This window comes from Diprion similis, chromosome 2 (assembly GCF_021155765.1).
Source record: "Diprion similis isolate iyDipSimi1 chromosome 2, iyDipSimi1.1, whole genome shotgun sequence".
NCBI lineage: Eukaryota > Metazoa > Arthropoda > Insecta > Hymenoptera > Diprionidae > Diprion > Diprion similis.
The window spans coordinates 6360460-6387173 of record NC_060106.1 but is presented as its reverse complement, the minus strand read 5'-3'; the positions used below and the strand labels follow the sequence as shown (position 1 = coordinate 6387173).

The 26714-nt window shown below is 35.4% G+C and overlaps 2 protein-coding genes across 3 annotated transcripts in view; one reads left to right on the top strand and one right to left on the bottom strand.

Annotated features, from left to right (window-relative positions):
* Positions 1-45: 45 nt before the first annotated feature.
* On the bottom strand, positions 46-3193 carry LOC124416373 (aladin-like). Of its 2 annotated transcripts, none has more exons than XM_046897362.1 (7): positions 3026-3193; positions 2376-2785; positions 2037-2154; positions 1511-1810; positions 1241-1410; positions 719-1049; positions 46-656 (listed from the first exon to the last, which is right to left on the bottom strand). In XM_046897362.1, the coding sequence occupies exons 2-7, from the start codon at positions 2738-2740 to the stop codon at positions 390-392; spliced, it is 1551 nt and encodes a 516-aa protein (XP_046753318.1). In that variant the 5' UTR covers positions 2741-2785; positions 3026-3193; the 3' UTR covers positions 46-389. The 2 variants fall into 2 exon arrangements, with proteins under 2 accessions (XP_046753318.1, XP_046753319.1); XM_046897363.1 differs by having other exon boundaries at positions 2376-2751.
* A 1694-nt stretch (positions 3194-4887) lies between these two features.
* Positions 4888-26714, top strand: part of LOC124416372 — a 37586-nt gene continuing 15759 nt past the window's right edge. Inside the window, exon 1 of the mRNA XM_046897361.1 lies at positions 4888-5223. Coding sequence (XP_046753317.1) covers positions 5169-5223 — 55 coding nt within the window. The 5' untranslated portion in view covers positions 4888-5168. The remainder of the gene's footprint in view (positions 5224-26714) is intronic.

Sequence of the window (26714 nt, the reverse complement as noted above, 5' to 3'; positions counted from 1 at the left end):
AAAAAATAAAATTTCTTTAATGATGTTCAACAAAAGGTAGCAAATACTATTATTGTACGTACAACCCATGTAAAAATGTTATTTATTAGTTTCATGTTTTCAATGTCTTTGACATCTATGTACAAATTACAAATAACAAACGTAACTCATATTGATATTGTATACACATATATTCATAATAACAAATCTGGTTCAAATGGCAGATAACTAGTTTAAGGTGTTGCATAAGAAATCACTACACGTATTATATTATAAGGTTTGACAAAAGGTTGATTAGTTCTCAATCTTGGGATTATAACTACAGTTATGCCAGAGTGACAATCTAGTTTTGCATCTGTATCATGGTATCAGAATTCATTTTTTCAGTGACAAATTAAAGACATCGGTTCTTAATTTATATATGAGTGATTAGTGATGAAGCTGGAATGCGCAATACTGTTGGAATTGACTATTGGAAAATGTTGAACCCTTCCACTTGACCACGCGATTGTCAGGCAGGCACCTCTGGAGTCAGAATCAAAGTCAAAGTCCTGTTGGAAATTCATACAATTTGGCACCTCTCCAGGAAATCCTTTAATCAAGCACCCTTCAGCCGCGTCAGCTGCTACTAAACCTGGTTGCAGTTTCATTGCAAACACGACAACGATTGGACTATCCTGTGCAAAATAATAAAACTTTCATGTGTTATCTCACTCAGCGATTGGACGGGAGTACTAACCTGAAATAAAATGGCAAGATATTTTCCTGTAGGATCCCACTCCATAGCTATCACTCGCCCTCCAAGACATTGTTGTTCGTGCTGATTAGAGTATAAAATTGTTTTCTTCAGATCAATTATAGCCATGGCAGCTTTAACGTCGTTATTTACACCTGAATGTTTCAAGTCAAAAATATTTTCTTGTAATGGCAGTGAAAATACTATCTCTGGAACTTCAGTTGATACAAATAAAAGCGTGAGATCTGGTCCGAAGCAGGCTGCAGCAACTCGGCCGTTTGGGACCATCCACTTTTCAGATTTCCAAGATGAACCATCTCCAGTGTTCCATATTCTGTCGAAGAAATTGCGTATCGTAGGTATAATTATTACTCGAAGAGAAATTCCAAACCATCAAAATATTCACTGATAGAATGATGGATAATTATTTTGACGACAATATTGTTCTTGGGTCGTTTACTATACTTGATATAATAGACCAAATGATGAAAATATATTCACAACATTTTTCTAACGATTCTTTACCTAAAGACAGAATGAGTGGAAGCTGCCAGTAGCCTAGATCCACAGTGAGACCATCGAACAAAGCAAAGTCCGCCCCCTCTGACACATTTTAGAGGGACTGCAACTTCTCTAGATGTATCCCAGATAACCATATTGTTATCTGCTGGAGAGCAAGATACCAATAATTCACCCTGAAATGGATCATAAGGAAAGTTTAAGAAATTTGCAATACAAAGATTTTCCACAAAATTGTTGAAAGAACAAGGCGGAGATTTTTCTCGGACATCCTACCTGTGGATTCCAAGCAACGCTTGTGACTGGGGCATGTCCCCTTTGTCGCAGAGTCAGTGCTTGACTCAGCGAACTGCTAGCTGCTCCCAATTCTACTTTCCAGATTAAAATCCCCATCTGACAACCAGCAGCCAACTCTCTGCCAGAATTGGGCCTCCAACTCAAACAAGATACAGATTTTTGAAAGCTGTGTCTCAGAACTGCTGCACCCTGCACGTTCTTGCAGAATACCCGAATCCTATCGTCCCGCGTTGCTAAAGCAAGACGTGTACAATGTGGATGCCAGGCTAAACAACGAACCTTTGAAACATAAATTTTAATCAGCCACTATGATTGTGATGGCGTGTAGAATAGTTTAGTTAAAATGAAGTATTGAAAAATAAATTCAAAAAGATGTGAATTTTAGCAAACTGAAGGCAATAAAAGTGGTCTTTTTCTCTTAACGATGCTCAATGGCTCTAGGTAAAGAGCTGAGTTTTTTCAAGTTACTTTAGTACAAAAACTTTGTAAATTCAACAATAATTACAATGGCAGTAGCCCAGTCACGTGTGATGGCTATATCAGCTGCGGAACTAGAAGCTAGCATCGGTAATCCCTCATTCCTGAACGCTAGCTTGTCTACCAAATCAAATAGTTGAGACAATCTGTAAAAAGAGAGAAAAGAAATCAATATTATGAACATGGATCGTAGGATTTTCAGCAAAAATTTACTCATCACACTGAAAGTTTAAATATCCTCATTTGAAATTTGGTCATTGTATTCTATCAGCAATAATTTCTAGTATTTTAAGGTACTCGGAATAGAATTACTAAAGCCGGCAAAATTAACGAGCAAATAAAGAAACTAATAACTAAATTTATGCACCTTGTAGCTACCCAGTGTAAGATTTTTGTAACCTGAGCTGGATCTTCTTCCGCAGTTGCATGAACAGCTTCGATGAAACCCTTGTCACGCCATACACTTGCAATTTTTTTCAAGGCCCTTTCCTGAACTGGTAAAAACATATCTTTGGCCGAAATACCATTACCAGCTTCTCGTGTTGCAAGCATATCAGAGCTCACACTTGCATTTGGATGATCGAGTAGATATGCAGCATACGACTGCATGCAGATATTCAAATGCTCGCGATCCACATACCGCAAGCTACCGTCAACCATACCAACAGTGGCCTCAGCGTTGAGTAAAGGAGGCTTGAAATCTCCAAGTGAAGGCGTTTGGAACAACTTCATGGCTCCTTTTACTTGAACGTGAGCGTGAAATATAGTAAATTTCGACTAAATGGAACATACATACTGTAGGTTAGGTTACATTAGGCTATTAGAAACAATCCAGATTTCAAAGTGCGAGATGTAAATCATTCTCAACAAGAATTCAGGATTTGTTTTCAGAAGTTGTTTTACATAACTCGTAAAAAATTATTTATCCGATAAGAATGTATCATTGTTAAAATAATTCAATACTATATTCTTTAGTCAACGTCATAACCTACAATTTACCAAAAGATGTTTAGTTACCTTGGCTGGAGATAGTATGAAAATAATACGTTTACTATATTGTAACACAACTACAGACAAATGTTTAGGTTGACATATTTTTACGAATAATATCAGATGCGTTGTTAAAAAAAAATCACTTTGCTATTGCGAATCACCATTGCTGAATACTTTGAAATTAATCTTCGCGCCAAAGGTGCATTATTACTTGACCTCGATTCCGCCAGATGTCTCGTTTCGTACCCATTGATGATTTAGGGTAATATTTAATTACCTCATTAGCAATGAAATTGGTGAATACAAATTTGTTTACTGAGTTACAATTATCTATTCATGAAACCTTGCACTTTGACTAAATTTGTGCACTTGTTCCGATATACTCAATGGTGACTGTAATATATTCAGTCTTTATCGTGATTCGTTAACCCGAACAAATTTTCCCAATAAATTGTGACAATTTGGTCCATTTTCGTGAATGATTTTGTGTAAATCTTCAACTTCAACTTCCCTAATTTATGCTAAATCAAGAAATGTCAATATGAGTCGAACGGAGTGAAGTCGATAATTTGCAATTGTTGCGCAAAAATGTAAACTATACCATAGAGCCAGATTCTAGTACTTTCTTATTCTTTCGAATTCGCTTTCGCTTTCTGGGTAACAGACATTTGGTCCAGAACAAATCGATCTATGATTCGGATACAAACAGCGAAGTTTGAACATGCTTTGATTTCACACATTTAAGTCAACGCAGGCTGCAGGTTAAAAGGTTATTTCAGAAAAGGTTTGAAATATCTTAAGTCTCGCAGAACTCATCGTCAGTTAGTGCCATTGTAAATGACCTCAGTAAGAATTCTGTTTACAAATGTCCGTTGTTTTTACTGAGATACGTACAATATAAGAGATTGCTGCGAGAAATATTAGGGAAACAAAAAATCGTAATGAATCGTATGCATGGTGTTTATTTCGTGTATATACATATATAATACAAAACACTATACGTTTGATACATAATATTTTTTTAAATTACCGGCTATACGTAGTACGGCATTGCAGTATCTGTTTAATATACCTATGCCTATACATATATGTTATAGATTATTTCTGATATTATTTTCCCAATGAGACGACAATAATCGCTGTTGCAAAAACGCGTCCTCTTCCAATCGAGTCCAAAGTTTCTCTGCGTGATAAGGTATAGCTGTCTTACGACATGTCGCGGACTCGGAATTTTTTCACATAGTTAAAACTACGTTCGCATATAGTAACGCCTTGTAAATTACTTAGCAAAATAGAAAGCAAAAGAAACGGAGGTCCGGCGTGTTACGCTCATTGGAACCACTATTTTCTTTTCCTAATCGTTGGGAGGTGGAGGTCATTGGTAGTCTAAATCTAGAGTTTCGAACAGATTCTGCATGAAGCCTCAGCCGCCATCTTGAATTTACGAAGGAATTTATATTTTCAACATTTCTTACTAAAAATGCTCATAAATAAACATGTAGGTAACTTAATTTTCCAAAACTTTTGTCCCAATAATTTTTCGTCTCATCAAATCTTATGTCACGATATTTTCCCGCAGTTAACCATAAATTCAAGATGATATTCGGATGTAAGCCATTGCAGCAAGACACCGAAATTCTGAACTTGGACTACCAATTCCCCCCCCCCCCCCCCCCTCTAACGATTATAAAAAAAAAATGGGGTATCGGAAAATTGCAATTTCATGCGTTCGTTTTCGTACAGCGACTGGGACATATCGGAACATACGCTCCTGGGACGACGGGGGATGGTCTTTGAATCGGAGTGGGGAAACCCGGTCGTTCGCACCGGGGAGGGGGGATACAGGAGTTGGTGGGGGAAGATACGGCATGCAGAGGTAGAGGGGAGAGCCGCAGTGTTGAACCGTGATCCGAAGAGCGCGGGTAGTTTTTGGTTGCGTCATTGGTTCTGGGCATCGTCGAACTTGAATTTTGAACTTTAGCAATTAGAGGAAAGGACAAGTTTGGTACTGAGGACAGGGGGGAAGTAATGGGATGGACAGTGCCGGGAGATCATGAAGAATACTGAACTATTCTCATGGTAAAAGATTGCCGGGTGAGACGAGGAGGAGGATTGGAAAACACTAGCGAGAGGAGACGAGTCGAGTTGCTGCCCAACCCTCGGGGAAATGGGGAAAAAGGGTGCTAAGAGGAAAACTCGGTGGAGGAGCCTGAGCATTGGCGGTATGTTTGTTACATTTGTCTTTTATCGATCGGCATCGTTTTTCTCATCAATCGCCGCTTTTTAACCGATCATCAATGCTTATTACGTATTTAGTACCTTACCCAACGCTCCCTCTACACTCGCGCAATGCAGAGTGTAACCTCTGTAACCTCTAACCGTACGTAAGTACACCGCGTAACCAATATCAGAATTGATCAATTGCCTTTTCGACAATCGCCAATTATTCCCAGAGTCTATTGTTGGCGCATTTATTGTGGGTTAGTTAATCTCAAAGGTTATGGGAGAAGTTTAAAACACTTTCTCGAGCTTGCTGAGAGAAACTTACTGTCATTGGTCACCGGGTGGAAATATCCGAAATCCATAATTGTCGGTTTGTTAAAATTCAACCCCGCACCTTTTCTAATTACATGATTTACCATTTTTATTTTAAATGAAACTTATTTGAATAAAATTGGATCCTTGAAATACTTTGCAAAGGAAATTCAGAGATAAATGAGAACTTGCTTTCAAAAATTGTTAAATTTTCAGCTGAAACATGTGTTTTATTGAAAAGAATCCATTACCTCGTACTGCGAAAAGAAAATTAAGACAATTTTCTGTCTACAACTTTTATCTACCTCGGAATTTCATTGCGAATGTGTTTGCAAAATTTTGCGTTTTTTTTTTTACAAAAACGTTTTGTAAGAACGATTGTCACAGAATTTTTTTTTCTTAAAAATGCGTGAATACGGTAACATGTAAAATTTGGTGTAGTCGACCAGCCGTCTAAAATCAAGTCAATTTTCTAACCCCCGACGATCGTCTCACGTATAACCCACAGAATATTTCCCTGGTGATAATCAGTAACCATGCAATAAACGATCAATATTCAACATCGGGTGAAAACCGTGCAGTAAGAAGCGAATTGAAAACGAAATGTTCCTTGAAGTTGGTTTCCAACCTCTGTGGCACGAGAAAAAGAAGAATTCCAGCTGATACACCCGGCCGCGATCGATCGCGTGTGTAAGCTGACTAGTAAGGAAGGAATAGGTACAGAATAATGTTCATTAATGAGTACCCAGTGGCTAACTATTTTTTGGTAATCAAAATTGGAACGACTTTCTTTTCTATGCAAATTTTATTTACCAATGACTATATAAGGGACGCAAGTGACAGAAGAAACAAACGACACGCGGATCATAGACGCGTAAAATTTCTATAGAAAGAAAACAGTTTTCAGTTTTAATTCAAAAATTAAAAAAGTAGTTAGCCACTGAGAAGCCTTTAATCAAAATTACTGTGCATAGATACATACGTACTGTGGACCGAAATTACGGAAGTAGAGAATATCAGCAGATACCTGTATTATTTGAGCCTCGTGGTAAAATCGACCCGTTCTCTCCTTTCCTGTGATACCTACTCTGAGAAGATATTCTCCTAGGCGCAGGCGACACGTTACAGCTAAAGGTTAATCGTGCGAATCTGCCTGTATTATGATACACTTTTTTTTTTATTTCTGTTTCATCTATGCTCCCTTGTATCGAACGTTTAGCAGGCTAACCTACAGGATTTCTATGCGCGTCTATCTATCGAGGATTGCGAGGGTAAACCCGGAAGCTTAACTTACCTTCCGTTTTTCTGATACCGCTGTGGAGCTTTAATCTTCACCCCTGAAACTTGTTAGTCGTAAGTCCGAGGCATCGATCGGTTCGTTTTTTGCATACCTTCCGCCTGTTGTCTCATGCTCCTCGTCGAGAACCGCGAGGAGCTCGAAAACCGCAAGTTCGTCGCACATCTCTAATTGTAAGCTCAACCTCGACACTCTTCCCTTAGCCTCCAATTTCAAATTTAATGGCGAGACTCTCGAGGCTCGATGATACGTAATATTTACTTATGAAAGAGTGAAAATACACCATTTCGGATAAAGAAATAAATTATTTTCATTAGTCACTTTGAATAAATAATTCACAATTTTTATTTGTACTTTCTCAATTGTCGCGCATAAAAATTTACCTGTATTTAAGCGACGAACTTGTTCAATTATACACGTAAGACATTTTTTTTTATCTCTCTGAGCTTAATGTCGAATAATGTATAGAAAACACTGAAACTTGTTCGTTTAGTACGTACAAAGTAAACGAAGTATAACAGTTGGCCTTCCATTCGAGTTAGTAAAAGTTATTTGAGGGTCAATTTTTATTCTCAAAGGTAACGTACGACAAGAGAATCGAGTTTCAAGAAAGCACAACATTATTTACTACTTTTTTCTTTTTTTTTTTTCAATCTCAGGTAACTTTTGTAATATACAATTAAAATGTATTCAACCAACGATGTAACATTTGCGTTGAATTTAAGTGTAGAATAATCAGTAGATAAATTGCATTTTAGTTACAGTAGACTCAGGAGATTAAAGGTATTTCTTTTTTCATCAACCCAATTAGTTTTGAGTAGATCATTATTACAACTTGGATAAAATAATGTAATTTTAATTTTGTAATAAACTTTTTAGCCTGCTTCAGTCCTGACTAATTCGACATTTTTTTTTACCGCTATAAATATTGAATGAAATCCTGGAAATGAATGTACAATATACGGATCAAAGGCACGGGTATATATATGCAAGTACACTGGTCACGTGCCGTAACCGTACACATATAATACACATCACATATGTATTTACGTATCAGCCAATTATGCGACACGTTGATGAACCTAAAAATAAATACACGCGTATTATGTATGTTTCTGCCATATATATATGTATATTTGTTTGTGTATTGCGCCCTGATCGCACGATATTGCATGCAATATATCGAGCATAATTTATTATTATATTATACAGTCATTACCGAACCGCAGTCTTATCGTAGGCAATGATTATCTGACCGATGGGTTGGGTTCTGGAATAATTAGGTTACCAATGTTGGCGACAACGAATCACTTTCTTATCATAATCAATTGCAAAAACCATTCCTACGAGGCATACGAATCAGGGTTAGTTGAATGGTTGCAGATTCGAATTGACACGATAATGATCGGCAGCGATGTTAAAATTTAATAGAAATATCCTCGTTACATGATGAACGGAAATAAAAAATTTGAACAATTTTAGTCTCGGTTGATGTTCTGACCTGATCTCAATCGTCTACAAAAATATATATTTTCAATTATTGTCTGTATATTCGACAACGATTTATAAAATTTCAAACAGCAAAAATAAGTCTTTCCTATGTTATTTCCATAAGATACTTCGATCGCAAAGCGGACTATCTTAGAGTTGATATAGAGAGCTATAATTTTCAGAGAGTTTAATTTCATCACTTAGAAAGCGTTTATGCCCTTAAGAGAATAAAAAACAAAACAACAACAAACGTAATAATTACGTTTCGTCGATTCATGCTGTTGCGAATTATGCTTTGTACGGATAATAATTCATCATACACATAAAATTATTATGTTTATCCCCTGTACGTACATATATTATGACTTCTCATATGCGAACGGGCAGAGGTCGCTGGTTTCTTTCACGCGCACGGCTACTACACGTTATGTGTATTAACGTTAGACGTTGAAAAAACAAACTACACGGATCGTCATAATACACTGGAGCCCAAAGATCAAGAAGTGAAATCTCTCTGCAGCTTATGTAACTGCAGCATTATGATCAGGTTCGTTTAGGCGGTATATTATATAATTTGTAATAATTATCCCGACTCCTATTAAAGTTCTTATATATATATATATATATATATATATATATATATATGTACACACATCTACGCTACCTAATTCTTCTTCCCCTTTCTCCTTATTTCTCTTTGTCATTTGTCATGTATTCTACTCCGTACGTACGAGCTGTGTTTCTGTTATATGTCATAGCTTGAAATATTCATATTGTATGTACGTAATCATTGAATCTGGAAAGCGTTCGTTGAACCTCTTTAACTGCAGTAGATATGGAAATTAGTATGCAAGGTATAATATGCGGTTTGTCTAATCGGTTTAGTCTTATCCTACGACACAGAAAGTAACGGCGTATCGGAAACAAATTTACATAGAAAAAAAATGAAGAAAAAAGAAAGAAAAACCTACGGATTCGCGTGTCACGTTCCGCTAATTGTATAAAAGAGAAAGCCATTTATTTTCCGCATCGCTTTGAAATTCCAAAAGATAGTTATGCGTGATTGAAACGTTACAGTTTATCATAGTTCATTTTTATTCTCATTTTCTATCGATCACTAGAGAAAGAGATTTTTATATTATTTATCGGTTATTAATCAATCCTTGTTGAAATTATTAAAACTCAATCCTACGTATATTATTTTAGTAATTTTATCGTACCGAGATCGACTTGGAAAAACTTGTAATCCGGGGATGCATCCTTTATGAGATAATTATACGATCAGCTGCATGTTTTCATTCCATACTGTGTTCTTGTTTCATCGTTTCCTTCACTGATGTAATTAATGTATAATTTCGCTTCATTAACGTTGAATTTTTTTGTTGTTGTTTTGTTTTGATGTTAGTAACGTTAACGTAAGGAAAGAATATGGAAAAAATTATTATTGCCCAATTTTAGATCGATGTTTATACGAAATAGGCTGTTCAAAATAAGAATATGTTTCCTTTATCATGGTTTATTAAAGTTCCGACATCCCTAAAGGCGTGAAGTAATGATTTTTCTTTAGCACCCATCGTTACAGTAACATTACTAACTTCATCCTTATCTATTATCATCGTTGAAAGGAGAATATTTAAACCTTTCTTATTATGTAAAAAAAAAATTGCATTTATTCAAAATTGATGAAAATCTATGCCGTGATTTTGAATATATGCTTAAGCCTTGAATTTACTTTTCAATTCTACTGTGGGAAGATTTTATTGAATTGAAACAAGAGGTGGGGAAATAATCGAAACAAATTTGTCTTTAATTATACAGAATCAAAAAAATTGATGTTAAAGAAATGTTGTATCAAAGTGATATAATTAATGACATGTTGATATTGACAAAAAATAAACCCAACATTTAATTCTGCACTAGATTTTTCAAGCAGTTTGGTTAGCCAAAAAGTGATGCTAATTCAATTTATTGCGTTTTTTAGGAGAGGTATATATTGAAAGTATTTAATAAATCCGAAAACTAATCATCATATTCAGTTACTCTAAGAAGATCTCTTTGAAAACGCGAGAATGGAAAATATTGGGATTATAAACAAAAGGTTACAGATATCGATGCTTCATTCTCAATCATTTAAAAATGTTCAACAATCTATCAGATTCGTTCGATTTTACCCCAAGATGTCTCATTTTATTCGGATAATTTTTTTTTCAAGTTCACTGAAACACTATTTTTTTATCATGCTGGCACCGTTAATTAAATATTGAACTTTGAAACATTTCACTCATACGAATTACGTTCAACAAATGACAACACATCGAATTGACTATACTAAAAACAAAATAAATGTTTTCCAATTACTTTTTAGAGAATATAATCCTCTATAGTGACGTTATTATGAAAAATTTAAGCTCAAAATAAGCCAGGAATACGATAATTTAACCTCTAAATAAACCATATCAATTATGATCAATCGGCACGAATTATTGGATAAATTAGCAAGGACAAATTCGATCTACTAAACTCTGGATTTTCGGCGTGCATCTACCAACGGGAGAATTATTGATCTGCTGTCACTTTCACTTAGTCGTAGCCAACAATACGCTGAATTTATATAATATTAATAAATTGTTAACAAACTTATGAATCTAGTTTTTTTCCCACGTGATGCGAGTTAGGAAAATGATTGTGACAAGCTTCAGTTCTAGGTTGCTTTAAAAAAGAAATGAGTACCTCTCTCGGTAATACGTTTTCATAAATAATTACTACATCTTCGTTAGTAATTTATAATATTACCTTTTTTGTACCGTGCGTATCTTGCGTTCAATCTTTGAGTCAGACATTATTATTGTGCTGAGTCAACTTTTATAATCAAATAGTATTCCATGGTTTTTGGGATTGCTGATTACAAATCTGTAATCGAATTTCAAAAATTTAAGATGACGGATCTAATATGGCGGAGGAAAATCTCAAATTTGATCGAATACGATCAAAAAACACTATTCAGGTGTTTTTGATGTCACTGATTGGATAGTTTCTAAAATCTGATACTAGATTCCAATTATTTTCAAGTATTAAAAACCTATTAGCGTATTATCAGAAATAGTAAAAAATCTCAAATGAATATGTTGAAAAAATGGATAAAAAATACGTGGTGAGAATGACATCGCATAGTTTCTTGCTGTGTAAAACGAAACTTGCATCATTAATAAGGTTGATGAGCTGATAATGAATAGTTTTTATAAATTTTATTTCACCTCAGTTGCATACTTAGTATTTCACTAATTAAAGGGATGTCAAAACCTCCTCCAATTACAGCAGTAAATCGTATCTTACAAGTCTATCGTTTTCTGGGTAGGTAATGAAATTTCTGCAAACTTTGCAAATCGATAGGAAGTTGGCGGAGAGAAGTTCGTTATAAAACCGAACTGTCTCTGGCTAGAAGTGTTGAGAATAGTTTTCTAAATCAAACTAATCATCGGAAAGTGAAAACTCTAATTTTCCATTATTCAATACAAGTCCACCGAGAGTATAAGCTGCAGTTCTATTAGATAGATTCTGTGTTAAAATCATAAAATCATTTTGATAACTTGGTCTAAAGTTTTGTATTTGCAAAAGTAAAATCGTTTGTTAGTTTTAATATGTTTGCATTGTAATCTGTTCCACTTTCGATGATTTAGTGACGGTGTTACCCAACCGATCATACTTAACCTTCTTCTTCATCTAGCAGGAGTAAATTATAAATAACTAATGACCCACGTCTTGGAAAAAAATTGTTTAATCACGCATTTTCGATTTATTACAGCACTTTGTTATTCTTTTCGTGTGTAAATCGCGTACGGTAATTCAGTTGAAAATCGTCACTCGGGCTGCTCGTTGCCTCTTATAATTATAGATACAGCATCGAAATGATTTTAGTTAAAAAAAAAACCGAGAATTCTATAATAAACTAGAATGGTATATTACGTTGGCTACAGGAAAAAAATTAAAAAACTTTATTAACGCGAAGAAACGTTTTAACCTGGAAAATAGACACGCGTATAGTCATTATATCTAATATATATATATATGACACGAATAGGCGACTTATATGTAATACCTGCCCACGGGGCCCTGGATTTCATGTGATTCAGTTTATCTCAACAAACTTTATCACAATTATGATAAGGTTTTAGGTTCAACGGTATCACAAAAACCGGCCTGCCGGTCTCTCCACGCTTCCCGTTATTTCGGAGCTCGGACGGGGGGGCAAACGTCGCTTTGCAGTGCGGGACGGTAGTTAACTTTTAATAGATAAGAAAGTGTCTGCAGCCCGAAGAGATTGAAGAAGATGTTGCCTATATATGTGATACATAGTGTATGTAAACTGAGTATAGTAAAATTTCGAATCCGGAGACAAAATTTTACTTATTCTAATAATATTTGTGTTCATTTATCCATCATCTACAGTGGATATGAAGAGCTGGTAACAGTCTTCATATTTCAGAAGATACGGAATATAAATTAAAAAATTTATGAACAATAGGCGACAAATAGTCTTCTTAAATTTTGACCAGAAATTTTCGATGGGCAGGTAAATTTGACTGTCGATTTAGTAACTCGAAACATTTCTACAATGACTTTGACAGAAATCTATAAAGTTACTTTTAAAGTTCATTTTATCGAACAGACAGTAAATCCAATGGATCACATTTTTTATTTGTAGCATTGTATAATGGTGGGACCGTTAATTTTCTTAGTGAATTATTGATGTGACAGAAAATCAATGAAAATAAATCATAACTGCAACGGAGTTGGTGTTTTTGATATTTATAAAGTCAAAGTTTTTCATAATCAATTTAGTGAGGGCATTAAAAAGACCACCATGTATATATTATACCTATAATAGTTCGTCTACGAGTCATGTGACTATATGTAAATACTCCCGTCTATTTTCTTGTACATATACGTACCTATAGGTATACTCACATGACAAATCGATGTGTAAGAGGTACTCGTCTTTCCATAAAGAAAACTTTTCTTGCATATAAATATCACTGTGTACTCGTACACTGCACTTATGTTGTGTACACGTGATTGGAAAGTTTTTCAAGTTTCAGAGCGTTGGTACACAATACAGATTACTGTCGATCAATTTCCTCAAGCACAAACGTAGCTTTGTGTAGATGGTTGACAATAACTATCTGTTTTTATGTAAAGTAAAAATAATCAATTACCGATCAAATTTTTTAGCCAAACAATTCTCGAATAACCTTTATCCAATATCAGAATGGCTTTGTAATTGTCCAGAACAATGATTTGAGACACGTTTTTGCATTGGGAATTCCGGGTGAATTTTTTTGTTCTCTTGAACAGGAAATTCTTCATTTTCGCTTCATGGAGATGAAATTAGGATTATTTTCGTCGAGTAATAATAGCATTGAAGACACTAATTGAAATTGTGCGGTGGCCTGTACGACGATAATTCGAATTTTGCGGTGAAATTATTGTATTAATTATATTGATTATAATATATATTAGTATAAATAATATCACACAGTAGTAGAGAGTTAGAAGAGATGTTATTGAAGAATGTTTTGAAACTGTATAAAAATGTTTTTAACACTTTTGTTTCCAATTATTTGATAGCACAGTGAGATGTTGAAAATATAATTTGTAGCCATGATGATTAGACCCACTGGGTAATTTTTTTTCTCACCTTCTTGAATGGCGACTCTGCAGTTGACATGAATACAGAATTATATTCCTTCTATAATGTCAATCATATAAATACATATGTATTAAAATTTATGTACTTGAACACATCTCTGACGATAGCAAGAATTATTAGTTGTAAGAATTGGGTTATTTCTCGATACCTGCAATCGCTAACTGATCATAAATAATCCTAGGCTTATAATACAGCTGTCCGCAGCAATTGTCTGCAGTCTCTAATCAATCCCATGAGTTTGAAACATTGTTTTTATCACACGTTAATGCAAAGTGGGGCTTTGCGTAGCAGTTTAGCGGGACGAAACTGGCCAATTTCATCTCAGTTTTGTAATAATAAATTACGCACCTAGGAAGGGAAAGTAGACTGTTCCAAACTGCATGCAAAAAACACCGAAAGTTATACTTTCCATGCAGGTGTGGTGAAAAGATAGAGTTGCGCATGCGCAGTTGACGATTACTTCACTTTCGTCTCTAGGGAAAAAAAATTGGTCACGCAAAGCCCCGCCAATTTTGATACGCTTGTTATTAAAAATTATCCTGTGTGACTCGGACAAAAAGTTGGCAATCACAACTTGTGCTATTCACAAACTTTCGTCCCTTGTCGCACAATATTCTATGGTTATTGCCACGCGCGCGATGTGTTTCTTCATGCCTACATACCTACATCCGATATCGCGGATATAGATTTTCGATCTTATGACACATTCAAAGCTGAGAGCCTTCTCTACGATCCCTGCAGTGCGTCTGTAACGTACAATATGTCATATTCCTGCAGTGAGATTCTTAGGGTTGGATTTTTCGACATGTCGTATATTAAAGAAAAAAGATTTCTTCCGGTTAATCTAAAGAACTGATTTTACGAATTCCAGTTAAATTTAGGCTGGAAATCATGTTTTTATTCGACAAAGATTTAGGGATATAATGTTTAAAAAATATTTTTTTTGCAAACTTTAAGAAAAATTCATAATTACTTTAATAAAATTTCTGCAGACGAACTTTGATGGCAGAATTTACTGTGCATATAGAAACGTAGAACGACTAACAAAAGTAATTGAATTGAATGTCCGGTGAGATATTATCGCAAACTCTTGGATGAGGTTGCAGTTGATGACCTTATTGTATTGTAATGATACATTTTTCAAAAAATTGTTTGTTCTTCCAACTTTATGAAATACAGTAAATTGTAATATGGACAGCATTAGGAGACTCATATTTCGCTAATTAAACTCCTTCGAATTTATTCCGACGTAGCAAAATAAGGATTCTTCTTTTTTCTTTCAACTTACAATTAGTATCCCTGGTCTTATGCTTGATCCATCTGAAAATCAATCACCCCGACATTCACTTTTATCATATATTGATAATTTTCATGTCGAATCTTGAATAATAAATAATCCTGAATGTGTTATTAATACATAATACCCTCAAAAGGTCGAACAAACTTTTCATTTCACCGATAAAGTTCACAATGAGGAAATAAACTGGCAAGTTAAATTTTGTTAACGTTCTCTAGTATAATATACATGTATACATGCTGTTTTAATCGTTAATTGCGGAACGGAGAATATCATCTCAAGACTTAGATGACGGAGGATAAGATCCGCGTTTAACCAGTTGTTCGTAGCTATTTTATATCATACCTGCGTAGACAGCTTTAGGTCGATTCAAACCAGTTTCAATTACGTTAATTAGTCGGTGCGTCCTGGCATCTCCGGCCTGTTTTGTCGCCCGTAGTTACATACGTACCTACATGCGTTACACGCATCGTAGTCCAGAGTGTCCACGCAACGAACCAACGCACGCCTCATCGAAAATTCTTCTTATTCTTATTGATCCCGTTGTTATCCTGTTTACCCACCTACCCCTGGGTTTAATCCCACTTCTCCACACTAATCCACTAATATTTTGATCACGCTTTTGTTTTCATTCAACTCTCTCTCTCTCCCTTTCTATATATCAGCATTCTCACGTGTCTTTACAAAACAAGGCTCTCGAGTTAATCGCACTCGAGGTATAATGTTATACGATAAAAAAACGTGGTGGTTGTCTTCTCTCGGTATGCGCTGTGGTAAGAAGAAAAGAGAATAAAAAGTGTCGAAAAAATTCACTTTATATATATATATACATATTTACATGTGTATAATATATGTTATGCGTATTCATACGTGTTTAACTAATAATAATAGTAACGAAATAATCTGGGAAGTCTAAAGGACAACGATGTCCACGTTATTAACCGAGACGTGAAGGAGTGAAAAAGGTTGCATTCTTCGTTTTTACTCAGCATTGGGGAGGTCGACATGCAGTTGTAGACGTCCGTCATGCTGTACATAAAACTTTGTGTATAGAGTCTATGTAAGAAATACTTGAAGGCATTTTATTTCAGTCTTGGATTCACGCACACAAATGACGAAATATAACTAACGGAGCAGGATCTTCTACTTTCTTCATCGTCCGTGAACAGCGAGTAAATGAATTCAACGTTTCGATGTTGTGCCGTGCCATTTCACACCTCTGAATTAGTATTATAAGTTCTTTCAAAGTTTCAATAGTTTCTGTGCCAGCAATTTTACAAATAATTATTCATACTTCGTACGAGAACACACAAAATTCAATTATTAATCCAACCACATTTCCCAGTGCATCGTGTAATACTTTTACTTTGGTGTTATGGCATACGTAAACTTACATGTTTAATATACCTGCTTTGAAAGGATATTTGTCTTGTATAAGGTCATAAAAGTGTCTCGTCCCAACAGCAAAAATTATGAAATACTAGGTTGAAAAGTGTGAACTGTGGTAAGGAGACTAAATGTGAGTTAATTTCAACAAATGGGGCAAGTACAAATTAACTTCCTATATTTAACTATTTCCTGAAAGAGTCAATTTTCTGTAGTAACGAAGGTAATTAGTGACAATATCGCGCTTCGAGTTTTGTGGAACTCAATTTTGTTTAATGATGATGAATTGTTGATGACATGTTGCACAAAAGTAAAGGCTATTTACTCATTGGTCAAAATTAACTCATATACGCACACTGCAGAGAAAAGATTTATTATATCTGGTACAAGAAATGTTTTCATGATTCAAAGAAACATTTTATTCGGATCTGGACAAGAATTTGAGTCATACAGTAAAATCTCATTCATATGAATTAACTAAACATTTTTTTGTTGCATTTGATAAAGTCAACAAATTGTTGTTCGTGTGTGTGTGTCTCATTGGTACGGTTAACAATTGTATAGGGACAAAACACAATTGAATCATGGTAATCAATTCGCATGATAGACTCATGTGAATATAAATAGTTCAAGTTTTGCCACAACGGTCAAATCGTGAATAAAACTGCGGGCTTGTCTCAACAATAATATGTTACAGCTCAGAGAGTACAGCCATTATTAAATTTAGAGCAATAAAGTATGTATCAAATATTGTAGTCGTTGGACGTACAAGGATTATTCCAGCTCTATTAGACATATTCACGCAGCGTTGCAAATTATTGTGATTTGTCTGTTTATTTGCATTCGATATTGAATATGTTTAAATGCAGTTCTGAAGGTGAAATTTTCGAAAAATTCTGTAGAAATTTCAAAGTACGGTTCATTCTCAAAAAATGGAAAAGATAAACATTGACAAACCAGTTCTATTAAATTTAAAAACTATCGCAAGGAATAAAATATTTTCCGGAACATTACGTGTATAAGAAAAGTGTTGACATAAACAAGGAGACCAAACTGCAGAAAGTTTTCTGTTGTATAGCAACCATTCCACAAGTAGGTATACATGCATCCAACAAAATAAGTTTTTCTGATTTCGGTAAATTCGTTGTTTGGTTAGGCGTATATTCAAAGAAATTTTTATTGTCACGGAAACAAATATTTCTCACATCAGTCTGTTCACTATAGCTACGATATAATCAACTGAAAACGGATTTACGTCATTTAACCTGAATACGAAAAAAATTACTAGCTGAATCAGAGTTCTCGTATTATCGACAATATAATAGCTCTAGATTCGCAAGGAAACGATTATCGCGTTGATAAATCTCTTTTGTATTCCGCAATAAGAAGTGTAATAATGAACATCGAGGAGAATTGAAAACATATATCTTAAACTCTAACTCGGGGGACGGCGATGACCGGCGCCAATCGCGGGGTAAAATAGAAAATACGTTGTGTGTTATATTTCGAGATGAAACTCACATGCTTGCGTTACATAACAATACCCGCCGCTCCCTCCATCATACATCATTATACGCGCACGTATATTTATATATCATTTCCCAACCACACGTATGTTACATATATACATACATACATACATACATACATGCACGCATGCATGCATACATATAGTGCAGAACAGTTGAACGGGAGATACGCGTGTAACGTGTGTCGTGCCTGGCACATACCAATAAGCGCAACTAGATGAGCAGAAGCATAGATACATGCATACGTACATAGAGTGTGTGTGTGAAGTTATTCATAAATAGCACGTGAACGACCACGAGGTTCGGTGCACGCGCTCAGGGAGGTTCAGATCTTTGAACAGCAGCTTATTGTTAGCCGAGTCTCTGCATTGCAGCCGTTGGAGTCTCGTTATTGACTGGAATCGGGAATTTTCTCATAAATCGGAATTGAACGCAAATGATTTAATTCAACAATTTCGTTTTTAACATCATGTCCTGCGGTTTTGTCACGCGCAGCGCAATTAAACGTAACTCTTGAAGCTCGTACCGTTTTCTGGTTCCAAAATGGCGTCCACCCACGTACGATACACATCACCTTGTAAATTGTTCGACGGTTGATTATCTTGTACGATTGTTACCCGCGGTAGCTCGCGATCAAATTCGTTTTCAGTATATTTGTATATGTTATCTTCATATACGTTTACCTCTTTTTCGTTATCTTATATATATATATATATGCAATTTATCGATAATTATATAATTCATAATTCGAAGATATTTACTTACCGGAGATTGAAAATGGCGGGGTGTGTTTAGATTTGATTGCATTTTTTTTCTACATTCAGTAAATAATCGTAATTGAATATTGTATGACCGAAAAATTATTTATATACTTAAAAAATGTGACAATATTGAAGAAAAGTTGAAAGTTTCTGTATCGGTTGGACTGTAAAATAAAAAAAAAAAAATTGACAAATTTTCACAATGCAATACATTCGTCACATGTGCCTGACTGATGCATCGCTGTTTCTCTTCTTTTTTTTTTTCTAAGACTTGATACAGGTTTAAGCTAGACAAACTGCGGTCGTTATGTATAGTGAAGCTCTACCTCTGATTACGTCTACATACGTGAGTATATATGCAGTATATAATGTACGCTATCTATCTAAAGTTCTCAAGCTTCAAAGTTAGACGAACCCGCGTGCGCGAATTCTCAATCTAAGGAAAGAAGGTTATAGAGAGGCTCTAAAATACGCACGCGCTCGCGTATGTGTGGTGTGTGTGTGTGTATGTATTGTATATACGTATATATATATATATATAACAAGGTGGGGCGACGCACGTGACTCAAAACCACGCGCTCGTCAACTAATCGTAAAATGAAACTTCTACCGGCTACAGCGGCAAAGCGATGAAAGGTAGACTTTTCGAAGGTACGAGCCGTGTAAAGCGTGTGATCTGTGTGCGCAAGATCAAGATCGCCAAGGCTCAACGACCATATGTCATATATATATATATACTTATATTATATATATATATACTTAAATAGATCACGCGCACTCGCAGTTGAATCGCGTCTAAAATTGTTCATTTCATCGATTACCTACACGTTTGAAATTCCCTCCACGCTCGGTGACTTACGAGTAAACAGCTGAAATAATTTATACATATATATATATATAAATATATATATGTACAACATCGATCTGTCCGATGAAAGGAGAAACAAGGAACGAAAGAAAGAAAGAAATTAAAACGAAAAACGGTATAACAAACCAATAAATATTATCATTCTTAACGAGACTTATGTGTTTATTTCCTTACTTTACAACCCATGTATTTAATTAATTGATTCGTTCACATGTAAATAACAATTTATCGTCATTCGAATTCTTTCTTATCCGTCCAACCGGCACCAAGAATTTGGCCCGTCGCCTGCGCCTTTGGACGGGTATTTTAATGTGCGAACGGCGTAGATCTGGCGTGTTTCTTCAATGGTCACACTTGTCTTCTTTTACGTAACTAAACATTTGTTCATTTCACACAGGTGTACTCTCTCTCTCTCTCTCTCTCTCTCTCTCTCTCTCTCTCTGTGTGCGTGCACATGTGTGTAATTTATCCCAGCATGTGTCTACTGTAAAAACGATACAAGGTACACATGTATAATCGTTATTAGGTTCATTCAGCAATTCTCTCGATCATTATACCTACCCATCTATATATATATATATATATATATATATATATATATTACTAGACCGCTAGAGATCAACAACAATGACTTGCTCCTACGGAGTTGCACGAGCAACTCTTGAAACAGACTATCGAAATCCCCTCAGGTAAGTAGTCGAATGTTTTCAACAAAGTGCTTAGCTGTTCTATTATCGTCGCCGTTCCAAATCACTCACGAGCTGGCTATAACCTACCATCAGCTCACGGCTCACCGAGAGATGTCTGTTCTCTATTTTGTCAACCACATTCTGTCTTGGGGTTCGCGTTATTTAGCCCGCTCCTTACTTCGTCACGGGGCGCGATAAGCTTTAAATACACATAACAGCGCGTAGACGAACATTCATCACAGCTTTACCATCATGTGCATTATACTTATACATGTATATCTACTCGGTGCGTGCAAGCTCACGCATCTCTCTATCTATCATTTACTTGCGTGTGAAATATACTATGTATAGTGTGTACGTAATGTCTACTGGAAAAGTGCGTACACGTCGTTACAAAAGTCTCCTCAAAACATGTACAATTATTCAAACGAATTCATTTATACGGCGATAAATTGTTTAGGTTTATTATAATTGCAAAGTAGAATATTATTACACTTATAATATGCATATAAGGTAAAATGAATTTTTTCTGGGATAAGTTTTTGTTGTTGTTGTTGTTTAGTAATTCTTTTAATTTTCTTAATTTTTTAACTTGTACTGTTATTATTATTCTTATTATCGTTTATTCGTTGTATTCTTCTTGAAAGTGAAAATATTCCACCTCCTCGGAATGACGATGTATACGAAAAAAATCTCTGCGGCGGACGATTCGAGGAGAACTGCAACGTATATAATAAAACCTACCTGTTATATAAACCGAGATATATAAACACTATGAGGAGGACGTTGAAAAAATTGCTAAGATTATCGTCGAGTTGTGTCACGATGTCTACATTATTGCACCATATTGTGTTATTATCGTTTCCATGGATACATTGTAGATTTTATCATTCTTTCTTTAAGGCACAGTTTCACGTATGCCAGGGGTTTATAAGTACGTGAAAATAAATTAGAACTTTTACATTATGTGTATAAATATTGAAATTACATGATTGGCGTTGAAATTTTTTTACATCTTAGGGTATTCAGACGTCTGATTTTGAATCTATATATTTATATTATTATATATGTACGCATCCGTCTTGTCGTAAGACACAGATGTGAACAGCACGGCGCTACTCTTATCGTGGAAAAAAATTACTTTTCGTATAAGATAAGAAATAATAATATATCTAGGGCGAGCGTATGTATAATGCATACTCGAAGTCTGAAGTAAAATAGGTGCGTGTTACCAAAGTCGGATGAGGGTTATATAATACTAATCCATAATGTTAAACATGTCGAACCGTCCTTGCGCTACGAATGATCACGAGGGTTAAAATGTGGTAACTGCTGCAAACCTGTTGTAAACAACACAATTATTAATTTTTTTTTATCCAGTAACATCTATTTTCTGTGAATCATAATAATTCATTTGAGATGTAGTGATATATCTACCTTATAGTTGATTTTAATCCATAATTTATACTCAAGGAGCAGTATTATTCAACTGCTACTATTTCTTTTTCAACTAACTTTAAATTGATGTACGTTGTACGAATAGCATGACGGTATCATACCTCATAACTGGCGTATGAAATGAATTCAAAATTTTTAAACAGAATTCGAAGATCTAGTATAGAAGAGTTATCAACGTAATATATAAAATAGTGTAATTATTAGTAACGACAAATGTATATATATTTAATAAGAATTATAAGTTGTGCAGGTATTCTCTTCATTTCCATTTTTACTGGAATAATAATTAATTAAAGCTTGGAAAATTTTCGCCTGATACAACTGTTCTATCACAGCTTCTAAAATACCGAACAACTTCGACGAACTAAATTACTCTGTTTCATTTGTAAATAGTTGGATGCTGTGCGATCGATTTTCATTGGTCACTTTTCCAATCGCTTCTTAAAAGGTCTTTGACCAATCACTTTATATAACATGTGAAACGGTTAGACCTACTGCGACTAGCCTCACTTACAGTTTGATCTCGTTTGTCTAATCAAACACGGGGTTATCATATTTATCAAGGAAACGGTTTTAATGAAATTGCGCAAACGCAAAAATATATACTCTTCATGGTCGCAGAGCTCAGGCTCAATCATTGTTCTTTATAGACTGCTTTGCCATCCATACAAACAAACGTTTATTCATTCGCATGCGTAAGATCTGTACCACTCACACTGAATATACGAGATACACGCGGGTGCATTGTTTATGTTCATACAGCACATGTACTGCACGTCGTTTGAACTTTAGACATGCACATATGTGTATAACTAGTATATCGCCCTCTTGTTCCGTCATTCTCTTATCTCTCTCTCTCTCTCTCTCTCTATTTCTTTCTCTTTGTCTTCCTCGCTATATTGGCCGTTGTAAATTTTCAAAAATATACAAATTCGCATATCCTGTCGTAATTGTGTAGAATGACAATGAGAGACGTTTGAATGCATGTATGTGAATGCAATGCGATGCATCTCATTATAACTACACACATACATAGGCATACAACGCTAAGAGGAAATAATTTGCGGATATTATGGCTTTCATCTCGTATGCACGTCAGCGTATCTTTACATCTACGGAATGGAACCGGAAGTGAGTTATTACATCTACATATTATGTATATGTATACGGTACATACATATCATGGAAAGATTGGTGGGTATCAAACGTGCATCATATAAACGCATCTTATGTTCGTAAGAGATATCACTGATATGTATATGCTATGTAACCTAACGCGTGCGTGTATGTTATACACTGTCCAAAGTACCAGAAAGTTATTCTCTGGAATTCAAGTGTGTTTATATTATAGATGAGTTTGTTTGAGAGAAAAGAAATAAGAGGGCAATTTTTCGCCTCACGATCAGGCCATTTTGTACACTAATTTAATCCACACAGAGTCATTTGATACGACATTACTTGCTACGGACTCATTCTACACGGGTGTTATTTAAAAAATAAATACGCGTTGAACAATACCTGTGCATGATGAGTTCGTGTCGAATAAGGTCTCGGACGATATGTTGTGTGCAAAATGGTCTGAAGTGAATCGAGATGGACTTTTCCCAGAGAGAAGCACACGAAAATGTGAAAAAAAAAACTATTTGTTCAATCTCGTGAACGAAATGGCAAAGTCTGGCAGACACCGTTGAACGTAATTTACGTACAAAATATTGGAATTTTATGCTGAAATTAGTATATCCTTGTAGTTCATTGTGCATTTTACATTTATGTCAATAATTCTTTGAAATGTGTCAGATAATGTGATGTCAATGGTGTCATAAGGATTGGTAAAAACATCAAGATTCTGTTGTTTCATTAGAACAATACAAGATATACAATTTATCATCACTAGTATGACGGTTAGTCTTTAGATATCACTGATTGTCGAAAAACAGTTTCTTCAGATTGGCAAGAAACTCAAAATCACTCGGAATTACATCAAGCATTTATTTCAATCCTCAATGTAAAGTAATCATTATTTGCACTGCCACATTGACGATACTATGCTCAAAACATGCGAATCATATTGATACTTGAAATTGGAATACGCCACCAAACTAATGATAATTCGAATATCGAATAAACATCAAGTTGCCGACATTGTCGTTACATCTTTTAACGGGGTGCCTTGGTCGATTTCGACGGTGACGTATATATCTCCAAATATCGAAGTCCATGCACGTATCTGAAATGCGAAAAACGGCTCAACAACCTAGCTCCGTTCTATACGCAATTCTGAACAAAAACACTCCAAAATATATTCATTTAATGCAGAAATAAAGAAATTACACGGATTCAATGAAATCGCAATAGTAAATTCGTAGAATACAATTTCTTTATTTCTGCGCTAAATGAAAACGGATTTAAGTGTTTTAATTCAGAATTGTGTACAGAAGAGGGCTGTTAAGCCCTTTTTCGTTTCGTGTTCGATATACGCGGACATCGATATTTGGAGACATACCTATATGCCAACGTTGATAACTGAAAAATGAGCCCAATGAGCCACTTCTGGTGTATTCGAAATATGAAATTAAAAAAAAATGTATATCCGCTTCGGATGTCCTATCCGTAACGTAAGATACATTTGGAGAGTAAAACAAACAGTGCAATACCGTACTTTCGTGTATACAACTCTTTAGAAAAGATTACCTAATGTATTTGTTCGATGATAGTGTGGAAAGAAATAGATAGAGGGAGAAGCGACGGACCGGCGATTTCTACATATTAAGAATATTGTTATATAGATTTCTCGCATCGGCGTAAATGTTGGTATTATAGGTATATGCGGAACGTCGGGTCGACGCCGCGGCGTATACGGTATAGAATATAGATAGATACGGTTATATAGAAGCACGAAGCTGAGGAGGGTTGATTCGTTGCGCAAGCGCGTATCCCTCCCAGTTTTCTCGAAGGTTCGATACTCGTCTTGGTTTTCCGCTAGTACCCGAGTACATACCGGTCGGTACCTCCCGAGTCTGTATAGATATTGTTAACTAACACAAATGGACGTTGAAATGTACATACATACAGACAAAATTGCGACAAAATTGAACTGTTTTACACACGTATATACAGCATGTGTATACCTATACGTATAATATCCTAGTTTCGCAACGTTGCGCGGATTCGAATTATTCGTCTGCTGCTAAGTTCAGTACGATGCCGCCACCCGGTTGCGGTGCTTCTACAATCTATATTCACATTGTTCGGTATATTTAATCAATGTACGGAATGAAGTTGCCCATATGAATCGAACAAATGCGTATTAGTCATTATTCAACGTTCAAATTATCGTTCGCTCGTTCGTTAGTTACTATTATTTGAACTTGTAAGTAGCTGGCACACGCCGCCGCTGCTGCTACTGCCGCTGCTGCCGCTTCTGCTGCTTCTGATGTACGCAACGAACGAGTACGAAAACTTATAAGTATATATTGATCAAACCTGAATGAGAAAAGTATCGAGTATCGCCGGTACACGAATATTTAAATTTCCTTTAAATCCCCGTTCGATATAACTATGCTTATGTATGAGCATATTGCAGGAAAATTAGATGTGTTGCGACATTCAAGTCGATTCAACGGTATCTACTAACTTTGATTGTTACGCTCTGCATCGTTGCCGTTAAATATAGTAACCCGATTGACGTCCGTTCGCATCTCAAAGATTGATTTTATGCGAAACTGGTATCAACTTACTATTAGTCTGAAAATTACCACTGAGTATATATTATTCTGAAACTTATTTATAAACGTTGAAGATTATAAAGAAAGAGTGAGAGTGCGTGTATGTACAATGAATCTGCAATACCTACATAACGCATCTCTTGTGCAAATGATTTGTTCAATCGAGGTATCTGCAATGTACACCTTAAGTTATCACGCGCAACGAGGCTGAAGGCAGCAGCTAGAATTTCCAGCAAAACGTTTTAATATTCATTCCAATAAGGTATTCAAGTCCGAAAATCGAAATTTTGTAAACTACCTTGAACCCTGCCAATACCTAATTTTACATTTTTCGGTTTCCAAAAAGTTTAACACGTTTGGCTGCTAACTCTGGCTGCCAGCTTCGGTTCATTCACGCGCATAGTGCCATTTTCAAATATATACGATTTAGTTTAAAAAGAAAAATTGTAATATTTTATGATTTAAATCATTTATACTGTTCACGCATGATTGTTATAGTTACACGTTTTATTTAGGTACCTATGTCCGTGAAATTTGATGTGCCGGCTTTCCCATCTATATCGATACAATTCTTTGACCATTTTTCCCTCTAGTTCGTTGATTGTTTTTTTAATTTCTTGTAAATATAATAACGTTGTTCTGTCTGTTATTGCCATTATTATTACTTCGTCGAAATGCGATGTATTATGCTGCGCTACGATCAGTCGATTTGCGTGTAAAACAGCGCAATTATCAGTTTCTTTAATTTGAATAATCCGAAAGGATCGTAGGATTCATCTAAAAACCGTAATTTCTTTACTCCTTCCCATCCTTGTTTGTCGAACTTTGTTTTTGTCAAAGTCTCTTGTTTAGGTTTAAGCTTGGATTAAAGTCGAAGAGAAATACCGGACCTTAGTCAAAAATCATTTCCCGTTTATTATACATCTGATATTAGTATAATACATATCCTGTAGCCTTATTTTTGACTCGT